Below are 20,206 nucleotides of genomic sequence, written 5' to 3'. Positions count from 1 at the left end.
ATAATGGTGATTCTAGTAAAGTACTCAAAAACTAGTAATATAGGAAAAGTTGTATCTTTACTTGTAAACTATTTACTTAAACAAAATACTGAGCTAAAAATTGAAGAGTCAATAATTGATGAAAATTCAACAAATGAAAAAAATATTAACCAAGTTGTTTTAATTAAAGATAAAGAGAATTGCAATGATCAATTAGAAAGTATTGTTGATATATTAATTTATCTTGGATCTTTTGGTAAAAATCTTTTAGGAAAAGATTCTAGTTTAATTAATGAATCCAAAGAAATCATTGAGAAACTTATCAAAATTAACTTTAACTTCTCTAAAGGAACTGAAATGTCTGAATTTAATGAAATGATTAAAGGTAAAAGTTTCTTTCTAGGAAGAAGTTTAACCATTGTAGATCTTGTTATTTATATATCATTGTACTCTTATTTTGAATCTCTCAAAGATCAAAATCAAGACTATATTCCAGAATATCCAAATCTTTCAACATTCTTTGAACAAATACAAATTGTTACTCTAATAAGACAATCTTGTCCTGAAGGTATTAATTATTTAGATTTACCATTCTTTAAGAAGAAACTTGTAAAGAAAGAAAAAAAGAATACTGGCGAACATGGAAATAATAGTAATAATAATAAACAAGAAGAAAGACCACTTGACGATCCAACTAGAATTGCTCTTAGAGTTGGTAGAATTCTTTCTGTTGAGAAACATCCCACTGCTGATAAACTTTATCTTGAAAAAATTGATGTTGGAGAAGATGAGCCACGTACTATTTTATCAGGACTTGTTGGAGTTTATGATCTAACTCAGAAAATTAATAAACTTGTTGTCATTGTTTCAAACTTAAAACCAAGAGCAATGAGAGGTATTACATCTAATGGAATGCTTTTATGTGCCAGTAGTGCTCCTTCTGGAGATAATAATAATAATAATAGTCAAAATCAATCATCCAAAGAATATTGTGAGCCTGTTTCTGTTCCAAAAGATGCTAAAGTTGGAGAACTTATTTTCTATAATGACTTTAAAGGAGAACCTGATGTTGTTTTAAATACAAAAACAGGAAAAGATCCATTTGCTGCTGTTCAACCAAATTATAATGTTAGTAGTGATTTACTTTGTAGATTTAAAGAATCTACAATGATGACTTCTGCAGGTCCTGTTTTCGTTGAAAACAAGAATCTTATTCATGGTAAGCTTAGCTAAAATTGTATCTTAGGAAAATAAAATTCAAATCATAATAAGTAAGTATTATTAAGTAATTGGGATTTTGTTTTGATCTTTTTCATATGTATCATCTTCAATCTTGAGTTCTTTATTACTTCTCAAATAAGAAATAAATAAATCCATCATACTTTGATTATTTTCTTCATTTTGTCTTAATTTCTTACTAACTTCAAAATCATAATACATTTCAAAATAAGCTCTTTTTAAATAACTCCCAATTTTCTTGTAATTATTCACCAAAATTAATCCCATTTTTGTACTTATTGATCCACTTTTATCATTTTTTTTAATAAATGTCATTGCTGAATCTCCTATTTTTATCTTATTATTACTTATTGTCTTATTTGTACTTACTAGACCAAAATAATCATCCAAATCAAAAGTATTACTATTCAACAAAAATGGATCCAATAATAACAATTTATTAACTCTTGTTGGTATCCAATGTTCTAATGTTAATAAAATATCCATCATTGAATTATTATTTTGACTTGATAATCTAGGTATCCATTTTGGTCTTGTAATTTCCAAATATTCTATATTTATATAATATTTCCAAAATAACTTGTAGTTGAAATAATCTCTTATTGTTTGACTAATATCTTTACTATCAAAATAAATAATAAATTTATTATAGTAATTTCCAGCTTTTCCTGTAAATCCTTTATCAATTAGATCAATTAATTTATCTATTATATCTCCTTCAACATCTTTTTTCAATATATGAGTTGATAAACAGAAAATATGTAACTCTCTAAATAATCTTCTTGAATTTTCTTTAAATTCTACATAATTTACTTTTTCTTTATTTATCTTTGATAATTTTGAAAGGTGTACAACAAATTGATTGGTTTCAAATAATCTCTGATTAAATACTTGAATTGGAAAACTCATAGATAAATTTTCTTTCTTAGTAGTATTATTATTAATATCACTACCAAAAGTTAGTACCAAATCATTAGTTCCAATCCCAAGATAACCAAAGAAACTATTAAAATCAGTTATTGAATAAATCTTTTGTATTGGTGACACTTTTTTAGATTCAATTTCAAATTTGAAATTACTTGATGGCAATATTAATTGAATTTCTTTTATATTATTCTTGAGATTCCCAACTTCTGATGACAATTTATCTATTAATGTTGCTTCAAACTCTTTACCTTTAAGTTCATAAACCAATAACTCTCCTTTTGCATTGGAAATATTACCAGGTACAATAAAATAATCATTTTCTTTACTAATTGTTGATTGACGAAAAATAGTTTTTAAGTAACTTATACTCCAATCATTACTTTTTTCTATATTAATATTGAGTCTCTTTTCTGTTTGTATATCGAACTTTGCAATGAATTGAGAATTATAATAGTATAAATCATCTTTACCTATCTTAAATTCACTTGGATCTCCTTTGGAATACATTAGCTCCTTTAAGCTTGTCACTACTTGATATGGAGTATCTTTCCTATATGATTTGAGCTTTGGATAATTAAAAACATACCTTCTCCACGTATCAATCAAATTAATCTCATTAATATTCTGATAACTTATCACAGGATTATACACCAGCTTTACATCGGCTTCCAATAATTGATGTAAAATATCAAATAATCTCAATATATTGGTACTATAAGGTGTAATGGGATTCACTACAGCCACTAATCCAATCAAAGCATTATTTTTAAAATTTGAACTTTTCCCTGTATTAACAGTCGGTAAATGAAGCTTAATAAGTGAACTTGAAGAAGCAAAAATGTCGTCCAATTGTATTAAAGATTCAGATTTGAATAAATTTGAAACATGTAAATGCTCACTAAATAACATAAAAAATTGGTTTGGATCCATATTTGACCATTTTCTTCTATAAAGAAGATCTTCCTTTTTTCCTGTCCTCTTAAACTCTCCAAATAAAACCAAATGCCTCATTCTATTCGTTACTGCAGTTTCCAATAGTTTAAAATGTACAGAATGAATTGGAGAAGACCAATAATTTACTTTAATATCATTTCTCAAATAAACAGGATATGTATTTGGACAAATTCTTAAATAGACACCATTTATAACAATTCCCATTGTGAAAGTTTCAAAACAATCCTTATTTGATAATTCAGTATCTTGGAAACTTCCTCTTCCATAATTTGGATCAGACTTTTCTTTATTTAAATTATAATTTGTATACTTTGGAAAACCCTTTAACTTAGCATTTCCCACTGAAGAATATGGAAAAGATATTACCTCTTTTTCTTTTCTAGATGAGAATTTACTTACCAACTTGTTTTTGACTCTATTCTGAGACTCAATTAAATAAATATCTTCTAAATTCTCTTCGTTAAATCTCCCATTTCCAGACTTTCCAAAAAAGCTAAAAGAAAGGGACTCATAAATCTCAATAATTCTTTCTCCAAATAACTCACTTTTAATTTTAGAATGACTAGAATCCATATAATCATCCATATTCTCTAAGATTACTTTGACAAACCATTTAATAAACCTTAACTTTTCCAAAATTGGAACAAAAGATGAAATCTTTCTTCCTTCCTTGTTATATTTTTTCAAATATAAGATATCATCAATACATTTTTCTAAAATCAGTGAGAAATCTGAATTATGTTGAACTTCATTTGGTGGAATAAACATTAATCTGAATCTTCTATTATATAATAATTCATTATACTGATTCAGATGCATAGATGCTTGATAAGATAATGTAGAAATCCAATAATCAATCAAAGTTAAAAGTCCTAATAATCCTGTTCTCGATGATCTTACTAATACAATAAATGTAATCCATGGAGTTGATTGACTCTTATTTTCAATACTTTCCATATTTTGCTTTAATTCAGGATTAATATCCCATAATGTTGAATATTCCAAACTTGATAATTCTTCAAAATCAAATAAAATCCTTTCCTCATTATCATTTTCTTCCAAAATGGTGATTTGATATTCACTTTTATCTTCTTTGTAAGAAATTGAATTATTTTCATTTTTCTTACTATTTTCTTTCAAATTATCAATATCATATTTTTCATGAAGCTTATAATTGATTTCTTTTTCAATATGTTTCCATTCATTTTGTATTCCAATAAATGGCCAATTCTCAAACTTCATCGACTTTGTGAATGGTGGAAAAACAATAGGTACTGAATTAATTCCAGTTAATGTATTATTAAATATATAATGATAAATATCATCACTACTGGTGATTTGACCTTGTTTAACACCTTCCAAAATAATTCTCTGTTCTTTTTTAGCTATTCCATAGATTACTTCTTCCAATATTAAATCAGTAATTTCCACAAAGTAACCATTAACTAAAGCTCCAGGAGTTGTGAATCCTTTAAGTCTACAATACGATACCACCTTATTCACGTAAGATATATCATTTGGATTATTGGAATAAATAATCTCCCAAACTTTGGTTAATTCTGCATTGATACTAAAATGAGCAAAGAATTTACTCAAAAACTCTTGAAACTGACTTAAAGTAAATTCTTCTTCTAATATTAATGGTAAATTCTTTGCAACCATTTCAATAAAACCTCTTGCAAGAAACATTCCTTGAATTGTAGAAGAAGAAACCAAGAATCCAAAAACTTCTGAAATTGCCAATTTCAAGGCATATTCTCCTTTTGAATTATTGTCAAATTTCTCATAGTAATCCAATATCCTCCTAGAATTTAATCCTCTTTTCTTATTCATCCACTTTGGGCAATTCTGAACATTTTCCTCTCCATAATTTTTATTACAGTATGTTTGATTTCCTTCCTTATTAATTTCTATTTCTCTCTGAGTTTCATAAATATCTCTAAACTTAGCTTCAAAATCATCTTCTGAAGTCACATTTTTGTATGAAAATGGTCTAGAATAATCCGGCTTTCTGGAATTAACCCATTCTGGGTCTATTAATAACAAGTTTAACTTTATTGGCCACTTCTTATTAATCATTTCAATGGTCACTGTAATACATTCTATATCAAATGGATCACACATTATTATTATTTCGAGAATTGTAGCCTTGACTGGATAAATCCCTACATTTTCAGGATATTTTTCAAATAATTCTGGCAAACTCTCTAATGGATATAAATACTGACCCAGTGTATTTTCTGGTTCCTTCATAATATCATATATTGGATAATCTTGAATTAATCTCGAATTTTTAACCTGATTTGAAAAATATATCCTGTACATTATCCATGGTGAATATTCAATTTCTTGTAAAATCTTCGCTTCAGTGGAGTTATTTTCTTCAAGATCATTAATAATATCCTCTTGATCTTCATTATTTTCAGTAATGTTTCTATGAAACCATACCTTTTCAAAAATACTAGGAGTCACACCCCATTGAGAATCACCAATATTAGTAATATCCTTGTAAAAATGACGTGATTTCAAAGGAAGAATATTTGATACTCTCCAATCAGTTCTTGGAGAATTCTTCAGCCATGGAGATGAGCTTGATAATACATATTCTCTTTTCCCAAGCCAATCTGTATCGTCCATTAAAGTTGGATCTTCTTCTAAATCCTTCTCAAATTCAAGTATTGAGCCAAAATCAAGAACTTCTCCTCTCTCTATTAGGTTTTTTAACCCCTTATCTTTTATTACATTATTATACTTGTTATTAATTCTTGAATCATTCAATTGGCCATTAATACTTTCCATAAATAGATTTAGTTCTTCCTTCTCATTTACTCCGGTTATTGATAAAGAATCTATAATAACAACTTCATCATCGATCTTATTTTTCATTAATCTGATTTTTGAGAAAATTAAACTCTTTAATAAAGTAACCAAATTAAAAAAATTTGTTTCGGTTGGGGAAAATAATCTTCCATTAAGAGTAAAGAATGTGGATCCTTCTGAAACACGATCATGCAATTGATTATAGCCCGATAAAGTAGTGTTTTCTCTTAATCCATTACACAATGCTACTTGATAAGTCCCAAAATTCTCTAAATAATGTACCATTGCACCTAATTGGTCCTCAAATCTTTTGGATAATGATACTAGAAATGCTCCAATATCTTTCATACATTCAATAGATAAATCCCCATCAGAATTTAATACATTTTCCATATTCACAGCTTTATCGCACATTGCGGTCAAGTTTTTATACTCTTCATCCTTGTGAGAATATTCCAATTCATCATGATTATGTTGGGAGAATTTAAACTCATTTTGAAAAATATCATTTTTAGCTGAACTTGAATTATTTACTGAATTCGATTTTTCTGATAGTTTATTCACTGAAACTCCAAATCCAGATAAATATTCAATCTCACCATTCAGATCAGCATTATCACAATGTCTAATTTTTATTCTTACATGACCTTGATCTTTTAATATATCCCAAATATTCAATAAGTTATTCAAAATTTCTATAGAATTATCTTCTGAAAAATCGACATATGCGTAAATATCAATTTTTTTCACTTTATTGTTTTCTTCTATATTGATATAAGTATTTTCAATTATATGTTCTTTTGCTAAATCAAATTTTGAGAAGCTTAAATCATATTTTTCTACATTCTCAAATCCTTTAGATCTCCCTTTTATTACACTATTATAAAGATCATTGGAATTACAAAATGTATCAACAGTCTCTTCTTGATATATAACAATAAACCAACTAGCCTTTTTGCATATTATTCCAAAAACACTTCTTTGATTTCTTTCTAATGTTCGAATTGACTCAATTCTAGGAGAATAGTATTTATTAATTACCATAGTCTCCATTAATTTGATCCCTAGATTATTATCAACCAATTCACTTGCTAACCTTGCTGTAATAATTTTATTTCCATCTTCGTGGTTATTTATATTAATTAAATCTCTCACTAAGTCTTCAAATGTACTTCCTATTCCTAGGTAAAACTCTGATAGAAATTCTATCAATGAAGCTTCTAACGGTACTTGTGGCCATTTACTTTGCAATACTACCCCTAAGTCATTCCAATTTTTTACCTTGTTTTTTTCTCTAATATTATATTTTGGGCGTAATATTGGATATTTCTTATGATTATATTCTTTATTTCTTGATAATCCTACCAGCTTTCTTATTGTTAAAAATTTATCTCCATTCTCTAATATTCCATTCCATAGTTTAAATATTTTGTTATTCTTTTCAATTGAATTAATATCAAAAATATTCGTTGAAAGTGATATTATACATATTATAATTGGAATTAAAATCCAAAATAACTTTGTTTCTTTAAAAATTCTTCTATTCATTTTCTTTTTCTTTCCTTTTTCAAGAAATTAATTCCACATTCATTAATTCGTGAATAATGATTTATTTATAGCTAACTTAATTATTTACTTGAATTGTTTTTTTCGAAATATTAATACATAAAAAATGTCAATAAACTTTATTAACAGATAATGACAAACAATTAATTTCACTCGATTTTATTCTAATTACTTATTAATTTAAGATTTTATGCTTTAATAATTTATGTCAGGTAAATTAATTTTAGTTTTTTTTTTCATGTTATCTTCGTGGGGCTGCCAGTCAGTATATAATTTGGCTCCAATTATTGTTTTTCTGTATGCATGCGCACTATCTTTATACCGGTATTATTAATTTACACGTATTAATTATGTTTAACAACAAAATTTTACCGCCTTGTCAATTTCACTACCTACTACATACCGGCATTTGCATGCAAGAATAAAAAGCTAATAATGTGGACAAGATATTTATAAAATAATAATAGAATTAATTATAATGGGAAGGGGTTCTAGTAATATTAATAATAAAATAATAAATGTAATTTGATTTGATTGATAGTAACTAGTATCAGTTAGAGATAAATGAAGGATAAAAGACAGTAACAATAATATTTGTAGAAACCGTATGAGAGGATGGGGTTTCCAATACCCAATCTCTACCAACACTTTATTTATCTCCTTGCTCCGCCCATCATACCTGGAGGGATACCACCCATTCCAGGTAGAGGACCCTGCATTCTATCCTCCTCACTGGACTTGTTTTTAACAGTCTCATCAATAGAAAGAATAGAGCATGCAGCTTCTGTTGCGCTTGAATAAGCACTAAGCTTATTCACAGCTGGCTCCCAAATGAATGAGTTAAAAGTATCGCAAATCCCTCCGTTGCTGCAATCTACACCATAATTACTACAATCTTCGGTGTTTTGTGAGTGCTTTTGTCTAAGTCTGTTTAAGATATCAATGGAGTCAAACCCAGAGTTTGTTGCTAAGGATCTAGGAATTGCTTCTAGAGCTCTTGCATAAGAATTCATGACTAATTGCTCCTTACCAAGAATTGTTCTAGCGTGATCTCTAATAGTCTTAGAAACAGCCATTTCAATAGCTCCTCCTCCAGGAACAATATATGATGATTTCATTGCTCTTCTTACAATCATAATTGCATCATTCAAGGATCTCTCAGCTTCATCAATAAATTGCTGAGCACCACCACGCAAGATCATTGTGGATGACTTTGTCTTTGCACAGTCTCTGAAGATATTATATCTCTCAGCTCCAATTTGAACCTCTTCGAATTCAGAACAAGTACCAAATACTCCACTATCTTTGTTTAAGCCATAAACTGTTGTTTGCACAATGGCTCCTGTTGCCAAAGAGGTTCTCTTAAGGTCCTGCTCCTCAACTCTTCCAGCACAAAAGATATTTCTATCAGCAAAGTACTGAGTAGCCAAATCTCCAATTGCAAGTCTGCTTAAAACCACATTTACTCCTGAATTGGCAATGAGATCCAATTTCTCAAAGATAATCTTCCACTCTGCATCTACAATACTTTGGTAGGCAGTGGGGTCAGAGATTCTAACTTCAGCATTATCCTTCTCTGCCTTAAGTTCCAATTCAAGATTTAATAAGAGGATTCTAGGATTCACAAAATGTTTTGGCTGTTGTTCAAAACCTGCGTATGAAAATGTCTTCTTAAATGCTACTCCCTTTACTAGAAAACTATCCATAACTGACCCTCCATTAATCTTCTTAATCCCAATGAGGTCTTTATCCATTTCATTATCCAAGTATGAAACAGCATCGACTACAACTTCTGCAAAATGAGTCTTATAATGAGCTAATAACTTTGAGTTCAAAGTTGTCTCAGCACATTTTATTAACATACTTCGTCTCTTTTCTGGAGTCTCCTCGGAAAGGCTGATCTTCATACTATTTACCTTGTCTATTGCTATTTGGCTTGCTTTTCTAAAACCTGATATTATTACTTGTGGAGACATTCCATCTTCAATAAAGCCCTTTGCTTCTTTTAAGAATTCGCCTGCTAAAATTACTACACTTGTAGTACCATCTCCAACCTCATCATCTTGTGCCTTTGCTATCTCTACTAATAGTTTTGCTGCAGGATGCACAATTCCAAGTAAATTCAAGACTGTTGCTCCATCATTGGTAATTGTTACATCATCTGGAGAGTTACCGCTATGAATAAGTTTATCCATGCCATATGGACCCAAAGTCGTCTTGACAATATCAACAATTGCTTGGCATGCTGTGATATTACTCAAGATTTGACCTTTACCTTGGGATGTATCTGATCCTTCTTTCAAAAGAATTATTGGAGCTCTCAACATTTCTTCAATACTACTTTTTTTTTTCTTATTACCAATTATCTATTATAATATGATTCTATATTAAAGTCTATATATTTATATTTCTTCCAATATTATGACCCAAACTAGCTTTTACTTAGTTATGCAGTAACTCAAATATTAAATCTATATAAATATATATGCTTATATATACTAATTAATTTACCAATATTAATATATGTTTTTCTGTTATTAAGAAAAAAAATAATCAGAAATAGCTTTTCCTACAAGGCTAAATAAATTCAAATCTTCCCTGTAAAGGTCTAATTCTGAAAAATCTCCTCTTAAATTCTGGTTTTTGGTTGTAGTGCTTCCCGTATATTCCAAAATCGGCAATTTACTATTTAGCTTGGACTTACTTTCTATTTTCCCCCCAAAGCCTTTTATTCACTTTTTTTTCTACCTTTATTTAATTCTTATTCCCGTGGGGTCAAACTTTATTTATATTTATTACATTTTACGTCTCGAAATTTATTTATTAATTCTTAATTAAAATTTAATTTAACAATTGTTGATAATTTATATTTAATTATTTAATCAATTACCCGCCAAAACTTATAATTACTTGAAATTAATACAAAATATAAATTAATTAATAAAACATTTAGGCGGGCAACAAAAAATAATTTTTTAATAATGGGTACCGATAAAAAAGGAGGTGAGAGAAAGATGAGTAAATTAATACAGACAATTAAGAAAATATAACAGTAAACAATATGGAATCCAATTATTGATTCCAATATCTAATTTACTAGGATAAACTTTTTGATATTTATTTTTAAATTAAATCAATTATTCTTGATTATTTAGTGATCATGAATAAAGCACACTTGGCGCCAAATTTATATATATCATATATATTAAATTTATTTATTATATATGCTATTTATGTGAATAAGTTAATAAATTAAAATAATATAACTAGAACAGATTGTCTATTAAATAAATAATAAAATTAGCATAGCTAGTAAATTACATATATAGTCTAATTTTAAAGAATAATAAAGCAATTCGTCTATTTAATAGGATTAAAAAGTCTAAATAGACAGTTTGAGTAAGTAGAAAATAAATAAAATAATAGAGGGAAAAAGGTGGGGAAAAGAAGCTAATAAGTTTAAGCACTAAAATAAGGTTTTATATGGTGAAATATTAATTAAAACTCTTTTATCAAAAAAAAATTAATTAATACTCATCATTTAATTCTCAATTTGAAGGAAAGTCGATCAGCTAGTCCTTAGTATCGCTAAGTGGGGAAGAAATCTTATTAAGAGAAGGATATTAACTTGAATTAATTAAAGATGATGCCAAATCAAGTTTTGGTTGTACAACAACCTTCTCAAAGAGATCAAGGAAGAAAAGCCCAGTTAAGAAATATTCAAGCTGGAAAAACTGTTGCAGATGTTGTTAGAACAACTTTGGGCCCAAAAGCAATGTTAAAAATGCTTTTAGATCCTTTGGGTGGAATAGTTCTTACAAATGATGGAAACAGTATTTTGAGAGAGGTTGATGTTGCTCATCCAGGAGCAAAGTCTATAATTGAACTCTCAAGAACTATAGATGAAGAAGTAGGAGATGGAACAACAAGTGTTGTAGTTCTAGCAGGAGAGTTCTTGGCTTGTGCAGAGCCACTCTTACAGAAAAACATACATCCAACAATTATAGCAAAGGGTTATTTAAGAGCACTAGATGACTCTATAAAGTTCATGGAGGAAATGAGCGTTAAATTGGATGTAAATAACAAAGAATCTTTGGTTAGTGTAGTTGACTCCTGTTTAAAAACTAAATTTTCTGGAAGATGGGGTAGTTTAATTAGTTCTATGGCATTAAAAGCAGCTGAGACTGTCTCAATTGCTAATTCAGGTTCACCAAAAGAAATTGATATTAAGAGATATGTAAGAATTGAAAAGATTCCAGGAGGTGAGATTGAGGATAGCTATGTTTTAGATGGTGTAGTTGTTAACAAGGATGTAGTCCACCCGCGAATGAAGAGATTGATCATTAATCCAAAGGTTTTGTTATTGGACTGTACTCTTGAATACAAGAAAGGCGAAAGTCAGACAAATGTAGAAATCACTAAGGAGGCAGACTGGGAGGCTCTATTAAGACAGGAGGAGGAAGAAGTTGAAGCTATGTGTAAGGATATTATTGCAACTGGTTGCAATGTTGTATTCACAGAAAAAGGTGTTTCTGATCTTGCTCAACACTTCCTTGTTAAGGCAGGAATTTCTGTAATTAGAAGGGTCAGGAAGAGCGATAATAATAGAATCGCTAGAGTCACTGGAGCTACTATTGCTAGCAGAACAGAAGAGCTTACACCAAATGATGTAGGTACTTGCTGCGGAAGATTCGAGGTCAAGAAGATTGGAGATGAATACTTTTGCTTCCTGACCGAATCAAAAACTCCAAAGGCATGCTCCATTCTTTTACGAGGAGGATCCAAGGACGTCTTAAATGAGCTCGAGAGAAATCTCCATGACGCTCTTGCTGTTGCAAGAAATATCCTTCTTGATCCAGCTCTACTTCCTGGCGGAGGTGGTACAGAAATGGCCATTTCTTGTTACTTGAATGAAAAGTCATTTTCTATTGATGATACCCAAGTATGGGCCTACAAAGCTTTCGCCCAAGCTCTGGAAATTATACCAAAGACTCTAGCTCAAAATTGTGGAGCTAATGTAATGAAGACTTTGACTTTATTAAAATCTCATTATCTACCTTCATCTGCAACCAGGGGGCAGAAACCTGTTCATGGAATTAATGGATGTACTGGCGCTATTACAAATGTTACGGAACTCGGCATCTGGGATACACTTGCTGTCAAGCAACAAGTCTATAAGACTGCTGTAGAAGCCACTCTTATGCTCCTCAGAATAGACGATGTTCTTAGCTCTGTATCTAAGAAAAAAGATCCTGTTCAGAACAATATTGAGCAAAATCCAAATATGGAGTCTTTTGGTGACTCTAGGGACGGTTAAACTTTTGTTTTTTTTACGCTTTGCATGTTACACGTTTCTATTCCCAAGAGCCCGCCACTTTCTGGGAAAACAAAGAGCTGGAAAACTCATCTATAATTATTTAGAGTTATTCTATAATCTTTAAGTTCTATCACTTATTTGTTACCTTTCTTATTTTTTATTTAAAATATTTCTTTTATATTTTAATATCTTAAGGAAATGTCTTTCCTTTCTTTTTAAATTATTATTCCTTCCTGACACGTCATTATTGCATGCATGACTATTTTTTTTTGCCCACATTATGAGACATGTTCCCGCCAAACGGTACCCTGAATTTTTAAAATATTATGTACAAATTTCAAGATAAGGCAGAAAAAAAAGAACTAGTAAAAGAAAAGGTGAGAATAAAGAAAAGATATTTTTATGTTACTATTCAAGAAATTCTTTAATTGCTATAGATTATAGTGGCTTTTTCATTTCTTCAAATTAATTTGTTTCAATGATAAACAGAAAACTGACCAAAAAATGAAAAACACACAAAATAAGACAAAAAATGTCTTCTTAAGAAATAATGAATCCAAGAGAATTAATTTTACTATTCTAATTTGTTTCCTAATTCTGAGTTTTTTGGAGGCTTTAAAAAGTATTCAATTTGTCGAAAGATCTGAAATTAGAGGACCTATTGCTAATTGCAACAATGTTCATGATAATTACTACTATAAAAGAGCAGGATTAGAACAGTTATCTGAAGATAAGCTATATAAGGATAATAAAATTCTTGGTGGAGAGGAAATGATGTTTCCTGAATTTATTAATGAACTTGTTGAACTTCCTGAGGTTACAAAGAATCTGTTGTTAACAGGAAAACTTGACGATACTGAAGATTTCTTTGAGAGTTTAGTATATTTTGAAAACGACCATGAGGATATCTCAGATAACAAGCTCTATTCTGCTATTAACCATGATGGATCTATGCTTTTTTCATTTAATGCTAGAATTCGAAAAAATGCAATTATTCCAATTTATTACAAAAGGCCAGTACAAAAAGTACCGTTAGAAGAAAAACTTACATATTACATTCATCCATTATATCTAATTGCAGATTTTCTTGAAACTGATATGAGCTCAAGAGCTATTTTGGATATTATTGAACCTCTTATGCTTAATATTACCACTTATAATACTGAATATAAAAAAAGAAATCTTATCTATTGCAAGAAACTTAATAATATTAAAAGCAAAGTCTTAGATACTGAAGGAGGATACCATATTCTATATAATCTTATAAGACGTAAAAGGAGTGGATCTTTGCATATACTTAAGAAACTTATTGAATATGGTCTCGATATTCACATTTTTGAAAAGTTTCCTCAATTATTTACTCTAGCTGTAAGTAAATCCAACCATTCAATTGTCAAATTCATTCTTGCTGAAATTTCAAATGTTAATGATACATCCAAAAATGATCCAAATACTCCGGAAGATTTTGATACATATTCCTATTCATCCTCTGGCTTTAATATTACCAATATTTCATCTTCTGATCTTAATCATTCCACTTTATCTTTTCCCAAATTCTCAAATTCCACAACTTTACCTTCTTCTCCCTCATCTTCCTTAAGCTATTTTAATTCTTCAAGATCAACCATATATTCTAATTGCTCTAATAAGAAAAAAGACCTAGATCTTGATTTTTTGAATCAACTTCAAAATGATGGTTCTTCCACATATACTCAACTACCCAAGAGTCAATCTACACAATCAGATTCTCATTTTCCAGAACTTTTGACTCATAATTTAGAATGTGATCAAAAAAAACTTGTAAATATGGTTGATAACTATAATCATACCTCTCTATTCTATGCTGTTGAAAATAATGATCTTGAAATGGCTGAGATCTTAATCTCAAATGGAGCTTGTGTTAATACATGGGATCCAAGAACTGGTTTAAATCCTTTAATGATAGCTTTAGAAAACCATAATGGAGCAATGCTAAGCTTGATCATGGACAATGGAGGAGATCCATTAAGAATTTCACCTATCTCTGGTCTAGATGTAATGGATCTTGCAATTCGTGAAAATGACGGTAAAATGATTGAAAGGATTGTAAATCATGCTAATTATGATATTAATACCTCTGATAATGATATTAGATCCATTATATTAGAATATGTAACTTTCCAAGATAAATCTGATCTTAAACTTATAGGAAAGACTTTTAAAAAACAATTTAACCGTGATCACTTCTTCAAACAACTGAAGGATTATGAAAAAGAGGCGAGACACGTTCTTGATATTGTTAAAATCCGAATCTCAGATTCAATTTTGAATAGATTACTCAAAATGGAAAGCAAAAAGAAGGTAGCAATGATTTGTCAAGTAACTGATGAAGAAGGAAGAGGAGCTTTCTGGTGGTCTGCTTATTATGGTAATATTAAGCAAATACAAATAATTCTTGACTTTTATAGTAGAGCAATACGTAATAGATGGTTAGGTTATCAGAATTGTAATCCCCATAGAGATGATAGATATGGTATTTATCCATTAAATTTAATCATCAAAAAGGCTCAGAGAATACCAAAGAAGCTAATTATTGATATGCTTCAATTTAAAGATCCAAAAACCAATTCTCCTCTTATTTTACAGATTTTGGCAAAATCAAAGCAGCCTTTAAGAGCATTAAAGAGTATTATTCATACCTTGAAAGAAAAGTTTAATATTTCATACTCTTTCATTAATATCTGGTCAAATAGATCCAGTATGACTGATCCAATATATTATGCAGTCAGTAGGAAGTTATCCACAAGAATTATTTACTATCTTCTGGAAATAGCAGTGAAATACTCCGAAGAAACAATGGGAAGCACTTCAATATGGAGAAGAAGAGTGATGAATTCGGTCCATATTTTAAAGAATGTGAAGAATGTTGATATTACATCCATGTTACAGCTTAATGAGAACCAATTTTCCCACTTTGAACATCAAGATGGTAATTTATTTGGAAATGATTTAAATGATGATATTGTTCTTTCTCTCAAGCTTAAGAAGAAGAAACTAATAAGAGATTTATCAAATCGAACTGAAAAGAAAATTCTTAGAGAACCAAAAGAATTCTTTGCAAATAGTGGTACTGGAACGAAGAATTTCTTTGATAATAAATGGAGGACAAATATAAATTTTCTCCTTCAGAATGAAGAGTCTCAAAATAGAACTCCTTCTAACACTATTCCTCCTGAAGATCTTCCTTTAACTATCCTTCCTCCAAGATTAAGGTCAATCTTCTCCATTAATTATGTTAAAGTTGACGACAGTCCTGAAAGCATTGCAAAAATTGTTATTGGAAGAGGTCCTTCACATAAATCCATTGAGAATATTAGAAAACTATTAGAGTACGCTGTTGGACTTGATTCTGATAATTCTCACAGCTCCTTCAAATACAATTCAAATAATTCTTTGGCTCTGAATACGGAACTTTTCTCTAAAAATAGAAATTTGATGGAAAATTCCATTTGTAATGATCCCTTTAACTCAAAGAATAGAGACTACAAAGCATACAGAGACTCCTTAAAGTATACGAGAAACTGTAGAAATAATTGCAAATACTGCAAGAGAAATAGCAATAGTCATATTGAAAATCATAGCTTCAATAACATGATGAACTTCCATGACACAATTTACCAAGAATTAAATGACAAATCCTCAAATTCTCGTTTGTATAAAACGTCAAACTTCAAAACGAAAAGTAGCCCAGATATTTATGATCAATATGCTGATGAATCTGCTAGGTATTTCTCAAATCCAGGAGTCTCAAGAGATCTTTTTAATGAACCATTTGAAGGAAGATCATATTTGCATGAAAATCCACAATTTTTTAGATATTCAACTTCTCATCCAAACCAACAACAATGTAACCCATCTTCTTCCTCCTCAAACTTACAACCAAACTCAAATCCTTCAGGATTCAATTCCGGTTCTTCTCCTTCTTCATTACCAACTTCTTCTTATGCTCACCCTAGTATTATCCCTAGCCATTTCTTATATCCATTTGGTGAAGCTAGTACCGATGCAATTTATTCGATTGTTAAGCTCAGACCCGATACTATCGGAGAAATCCTTACCAGAGTTAGTTATAAATCTCCATCAGATGCAATTCATGTTCTAGCCTTATTGGATGCTCTTCCGAGTGATTTCCCGCCATTTGATGAGCATGCATATTCCCCTCTGCAAAGGGCCGCCACAATTTTATATAAATATAAAGGTCAGAGAGACACATTACCGGTATTGCATGCACTTTTGTCCTCAAGATTCGTAAAATTATTTTCTGCTGAACAGTTGATGGAGAGCTTAAATTTACTTGCTTTAATAGATTATAAACCTTCAAGTATTCTTGAACTATTTGGTGGACTTCCAAGTTATTGTTTATATTATGGTACTCAAAGTGGTAATGTTAGACATTATTATTCAAAGAGTGGGTACTGGGAGATGAATTTTTCTTCAAATAAAAAAGATACTATAGATGAGGATAATTTGGGTTCTTCAGTAGGAATTGATGATAAAAAGAATATTTTTGGGTTTAAAGAAGATTTTGGTAATTCGGAGAGCGAAAATTATCATTTTTGGAATTCCAATAATAATTACGATAATATGTATAATGTTGAGAATGAGAAAGGCCAAATGGAGTTTATTGAAAGTTTCGGAACAAGTAAAACTAATGAAGGTTGTCCAATCAAGCTGAGTTTAATAGAGAAATTAAGAGAAATATCCAATCTTCCTTGGGAAAATAAGCTAACAAAATCTGATATAGTATTTGTAATCCTTTGCTTCGTTACAGCTTTGACACTTTTTTCCATATACTGCAATTCAAATTTAAGTTTTTATTCGATTTGTAATCCAGCTAAGAATAAGCTGATAAAATATTCAAGTCAAATAAACCAAGAAACTGTATTGTCTGATTTGGGATGTAATTTTACAATGGATTTTGGCTTGGTTTTTATGCTAAATATCCCATTTCCTTCAAAAAATAATATTAAGTTAGGACTTTTAAATTCCATTAAAGCTTGTTTTTTAATTAATAAAGTTTCAGAATTCCCAGTGAGAAAGTATAGAAGTAATCACGAAAATCTCTATGAGTCATTCCAATATTCACTTATTTCACTTATTATCAAATTCTCAAAAGCCTTTAATTTTATAAAGCTAATTTCAATTCTTACATTCTTTATATGGATTGTAATTTCTCAAATTTACGAAGAAATCGTATGCTTTGTATTACTAACTTGTATAGCAATCATCATTTATACTTTTCATGGATTTAGAATTGATGAGAATATGTATGACCAATTGAATTCTTGTTTTAAATGTAATAATAGTTTATTATTACCAGAAATTATGATTCTTTATGAACAAACAAATGCTCAAGTAATTAAAACAGCAAAGAGAGCAATTTATCTTCATAGTAATCTTAGAAATGCCACGCTTTCTCAAACAACTGATATGAAAGATATATCTTCAAAGCAAATTAAAAAGCTTCTAGTTTCCAGGAATAATCTTTCTCCAGAAAATACTTATACAGAGATTCCAGAAATTGGATTTTTGGAAATTTCAAAATTATGTTATAATAATGTTGAAAAAACTTTCAAATGTTACCGTTTATTATTTATTGTTCAAGTTATTTGTCTCATATTTTCATTTCTAATTACCATGAAGTTACCTTTTAATTGTTATAGTAGTCCAGAATTTTCAATTTCTAGAGACTGGAAATATAGCTCTGCAGATTTAACATTTATATTTGGTAATATAAACTCATGTAGAAAGCTTTATCAATTCCAATATCCTCATCTTTTCCAATTTACAAGATTTTACCCATTAACAGTTTCATTTCTCCATTTTACAGCATTTATATACTATTGGCAATTACTTTCAATGATTTCTTCCCCAATCATATCAGTAATTCTTGCTTTATATCATTTCCATTCACTCTCAAGTATCTTTAATTCTGCTCTCTCAACTCCTTTAAGTATTTTACTTCCAAATGCTAAAAATAGCAAAATTTTAATTTCTCAATCTTACTCATCAAAGGAAGTGAGCAGAGCCAATTCAATTGGTACTCCATTATTTTCAGGAGAAAAAAAACAATCAAGAGATAAAAAATCTACAAATAAGTCTTTTATAATTGATGATAAGAACTCTATATTAAGTTCAAATGGAAATAATTCACCAAGTGCGTATTTAACCAAGAATTCTTCAAATAACTCACTTAAAACTCAGAGTAATCCCAATATTAGATTGCAAAGTGTAGGAGAAATTGCATATGGTGGACCTTTGGAAATCTCAAATGCGAATATTCAAACTGGGAATAATAAGACAACTCAAGTAACTGATAGTTTTTCATTAAATCCACCTCAAAATACTTTAAATTTACTTCAACCTTCTAACTCTACAACCCCTGTGAATTCCATTAATAGTAAGAGCCCAGAAATTAGGCTCAGTAATTTCCTTAAATTAAATCATTATTCCACAGAAATTCAGTACCAAGACTTTGAACATTTCGAAATTAATTATTCCAAGGCTAATCTATGCAATATTGAAAGTAATTCTGAAACTTCATACTACCAAGTCCTTGAAGCACAAATATATCCTTTCTTTATTTGGGCTGATTCAAGAAGAACTTCCCATAGAATATGCAAATATTTTTGGAAGCCTATTGACCTTTTCAGAGATGTTTTGGCAATTGTAACTATCTCTTTTGTATTGGTTTACTGCTATGTTGAAATTAATTCTCTGCCAATAAAAACCATAAGACTATGGAATGTTGTTCCAATTTCAACACTACTACTTTCTGCTTCATTATTATATATAATGCATATTATGGTTGAAATACATATATTAACTATTGAATTTTGGCAATGGGTACCAGACGTTTATGATATTCTTCCAATATGTTCAAATCTTCTGAATTCAGTTGAAACTACAATGAGACTTTTACCATTCCTCACTTCCCCCTTTTATATTCTGAATACTCCAGTAAAGTTACCTTTGCTTTTTGGGTCAATTTTAATGTTTGTATTGTTAATCAATGTTAACTTTAGTTAATTATACGTTTTACTTCAATCATTAATTTACTAAAACTTTTAAATCATTAATTTTTAAATTTATTATTATTTTTTTCGGTACCTTTATTTTTTCGATTTTGCATGCATTTCCGTCCCAATTTTGTGTGTTTAACTATAATTTTTGGCGCGCATTTCAATTGAGTAGTACCCACATTTTTCTTATATTCAATCATTAAATAATACGTCAATTTCTAAATAAATAAATAAATATCAATGTGTATATACATACATATTTATATACATTTACATTTATAAATATATATTTATATTTATACACAAATACGAATATATATATATATATATATATATTTATTTA

General features: G+C 29.4%; 5 protein-coding genes across 5 annotated transcripts; 3 read left to right on the top strand and 2 right to left on the bottom strand.

Annotated features, from left to right (window-relative positions):
- Positions 1–3: 3 nt before the first annotated feature.
- Positions 4–1,212, top strand: cgd4_3880 (emap RNA binding domain protein (N terminal low complexity region); the record flags this gene model as incomplete). Its single annotated transcript, XM_625963.1, has 1 exon — positions 4–1,212. The coding sequence occupies one exon, from the start codon at positions 4–6 to the stop codon at positions 1,210–1,212; it is 1,209 nt and encodes a 402-aa protein (XP_625963.1).
- A 48-nt stretch (positions 1,213–1,260) lies between these two features.
- cgd4_3870 (large protein with signal peptide) lies at positions 1,261–7,467 on the bottom strand (the record flags this gene model as incomplete). The annotated part of the gene is made up of 1 exon (XM_625962.1): positions 1,261–7,467. One exon carries the CDS (start codon positions 7,465–7,467, stop codon positions 1,261–1,263), a length of 6,207 nt encoding a protein of 2,068 aa, XP_625962.1.
- Positions 7,468–8,138: 671 nt separating this feature from the next.
- On the bottom strand, positions 8,139–9,851 carry cgd4_3860 (TCP-1/cpn60 chaperonin family, T-complex protein subunit 7 (eta); the record flags this gene model as incomplete). The annotated part of the gene is made up of 1 exon (XM_625961.1): positions 8,139–9,851. A coding segment is annotated over one exon (1,713 nt), but the record flags the coding sequence as incomplete, so codon positions are not given.
- A 1,271-nt stretch (positions 9,852–11,122) lies between these two features.
- Positions 11,123–12,802, top strand: cgd4_3850 (putative t-complex protein 1, gamma subunit; the record flags this gene model as incomplete). The annotated part of the gene is made up of 1 exon (XM_625960.1): positions 11,123–12,802. A coding segment is annotated over one exon (1,680 nt), but the record flags the coding sequence as incomplete, so codon positions are not given.
- Positions 12,803–13,306: 504 nt separating this feature from the next.
- cgd4_3840 (Ank, ankyrin repeats containing protein with 9 transmembrane domains at C-terminus) lies at positions 13,307–19,870 on the top strand (the record flags this gene model as incomplete). The annotated part of the gene is made up of 1 exon (XM_625959.1): positions 13,307–19,870. The coding sequence occupies one exon, from the start codon at positions 13,307–13,309 to the stop codon at positions 19,868–19,870; it is 6,564 nt and encodes a 2,187-aa protein (XP_625959.1).
- Positions 19,871–20,206: the final 336 nt, after the last annotated feature.

Source organism: Cryptosporidium parvum, chromosome 4, assembly GCF_000165345.1.
Source record: "Cryptosporidium parvum Iowa II chromosome 4, whole genome shotgun sequence".
NCBI lineage: Eukaryota > Apicomplexa > Conoidasida > Eucoccidiorida > Cryptosporidiidae > Cryptosporidium > Cryptosporidium parvum.
The sequence above is the reverse complement of the archived record's forward strand: the minus strand, read 5'-3'. Positions and strand labels throughout refer to the sequence as shown.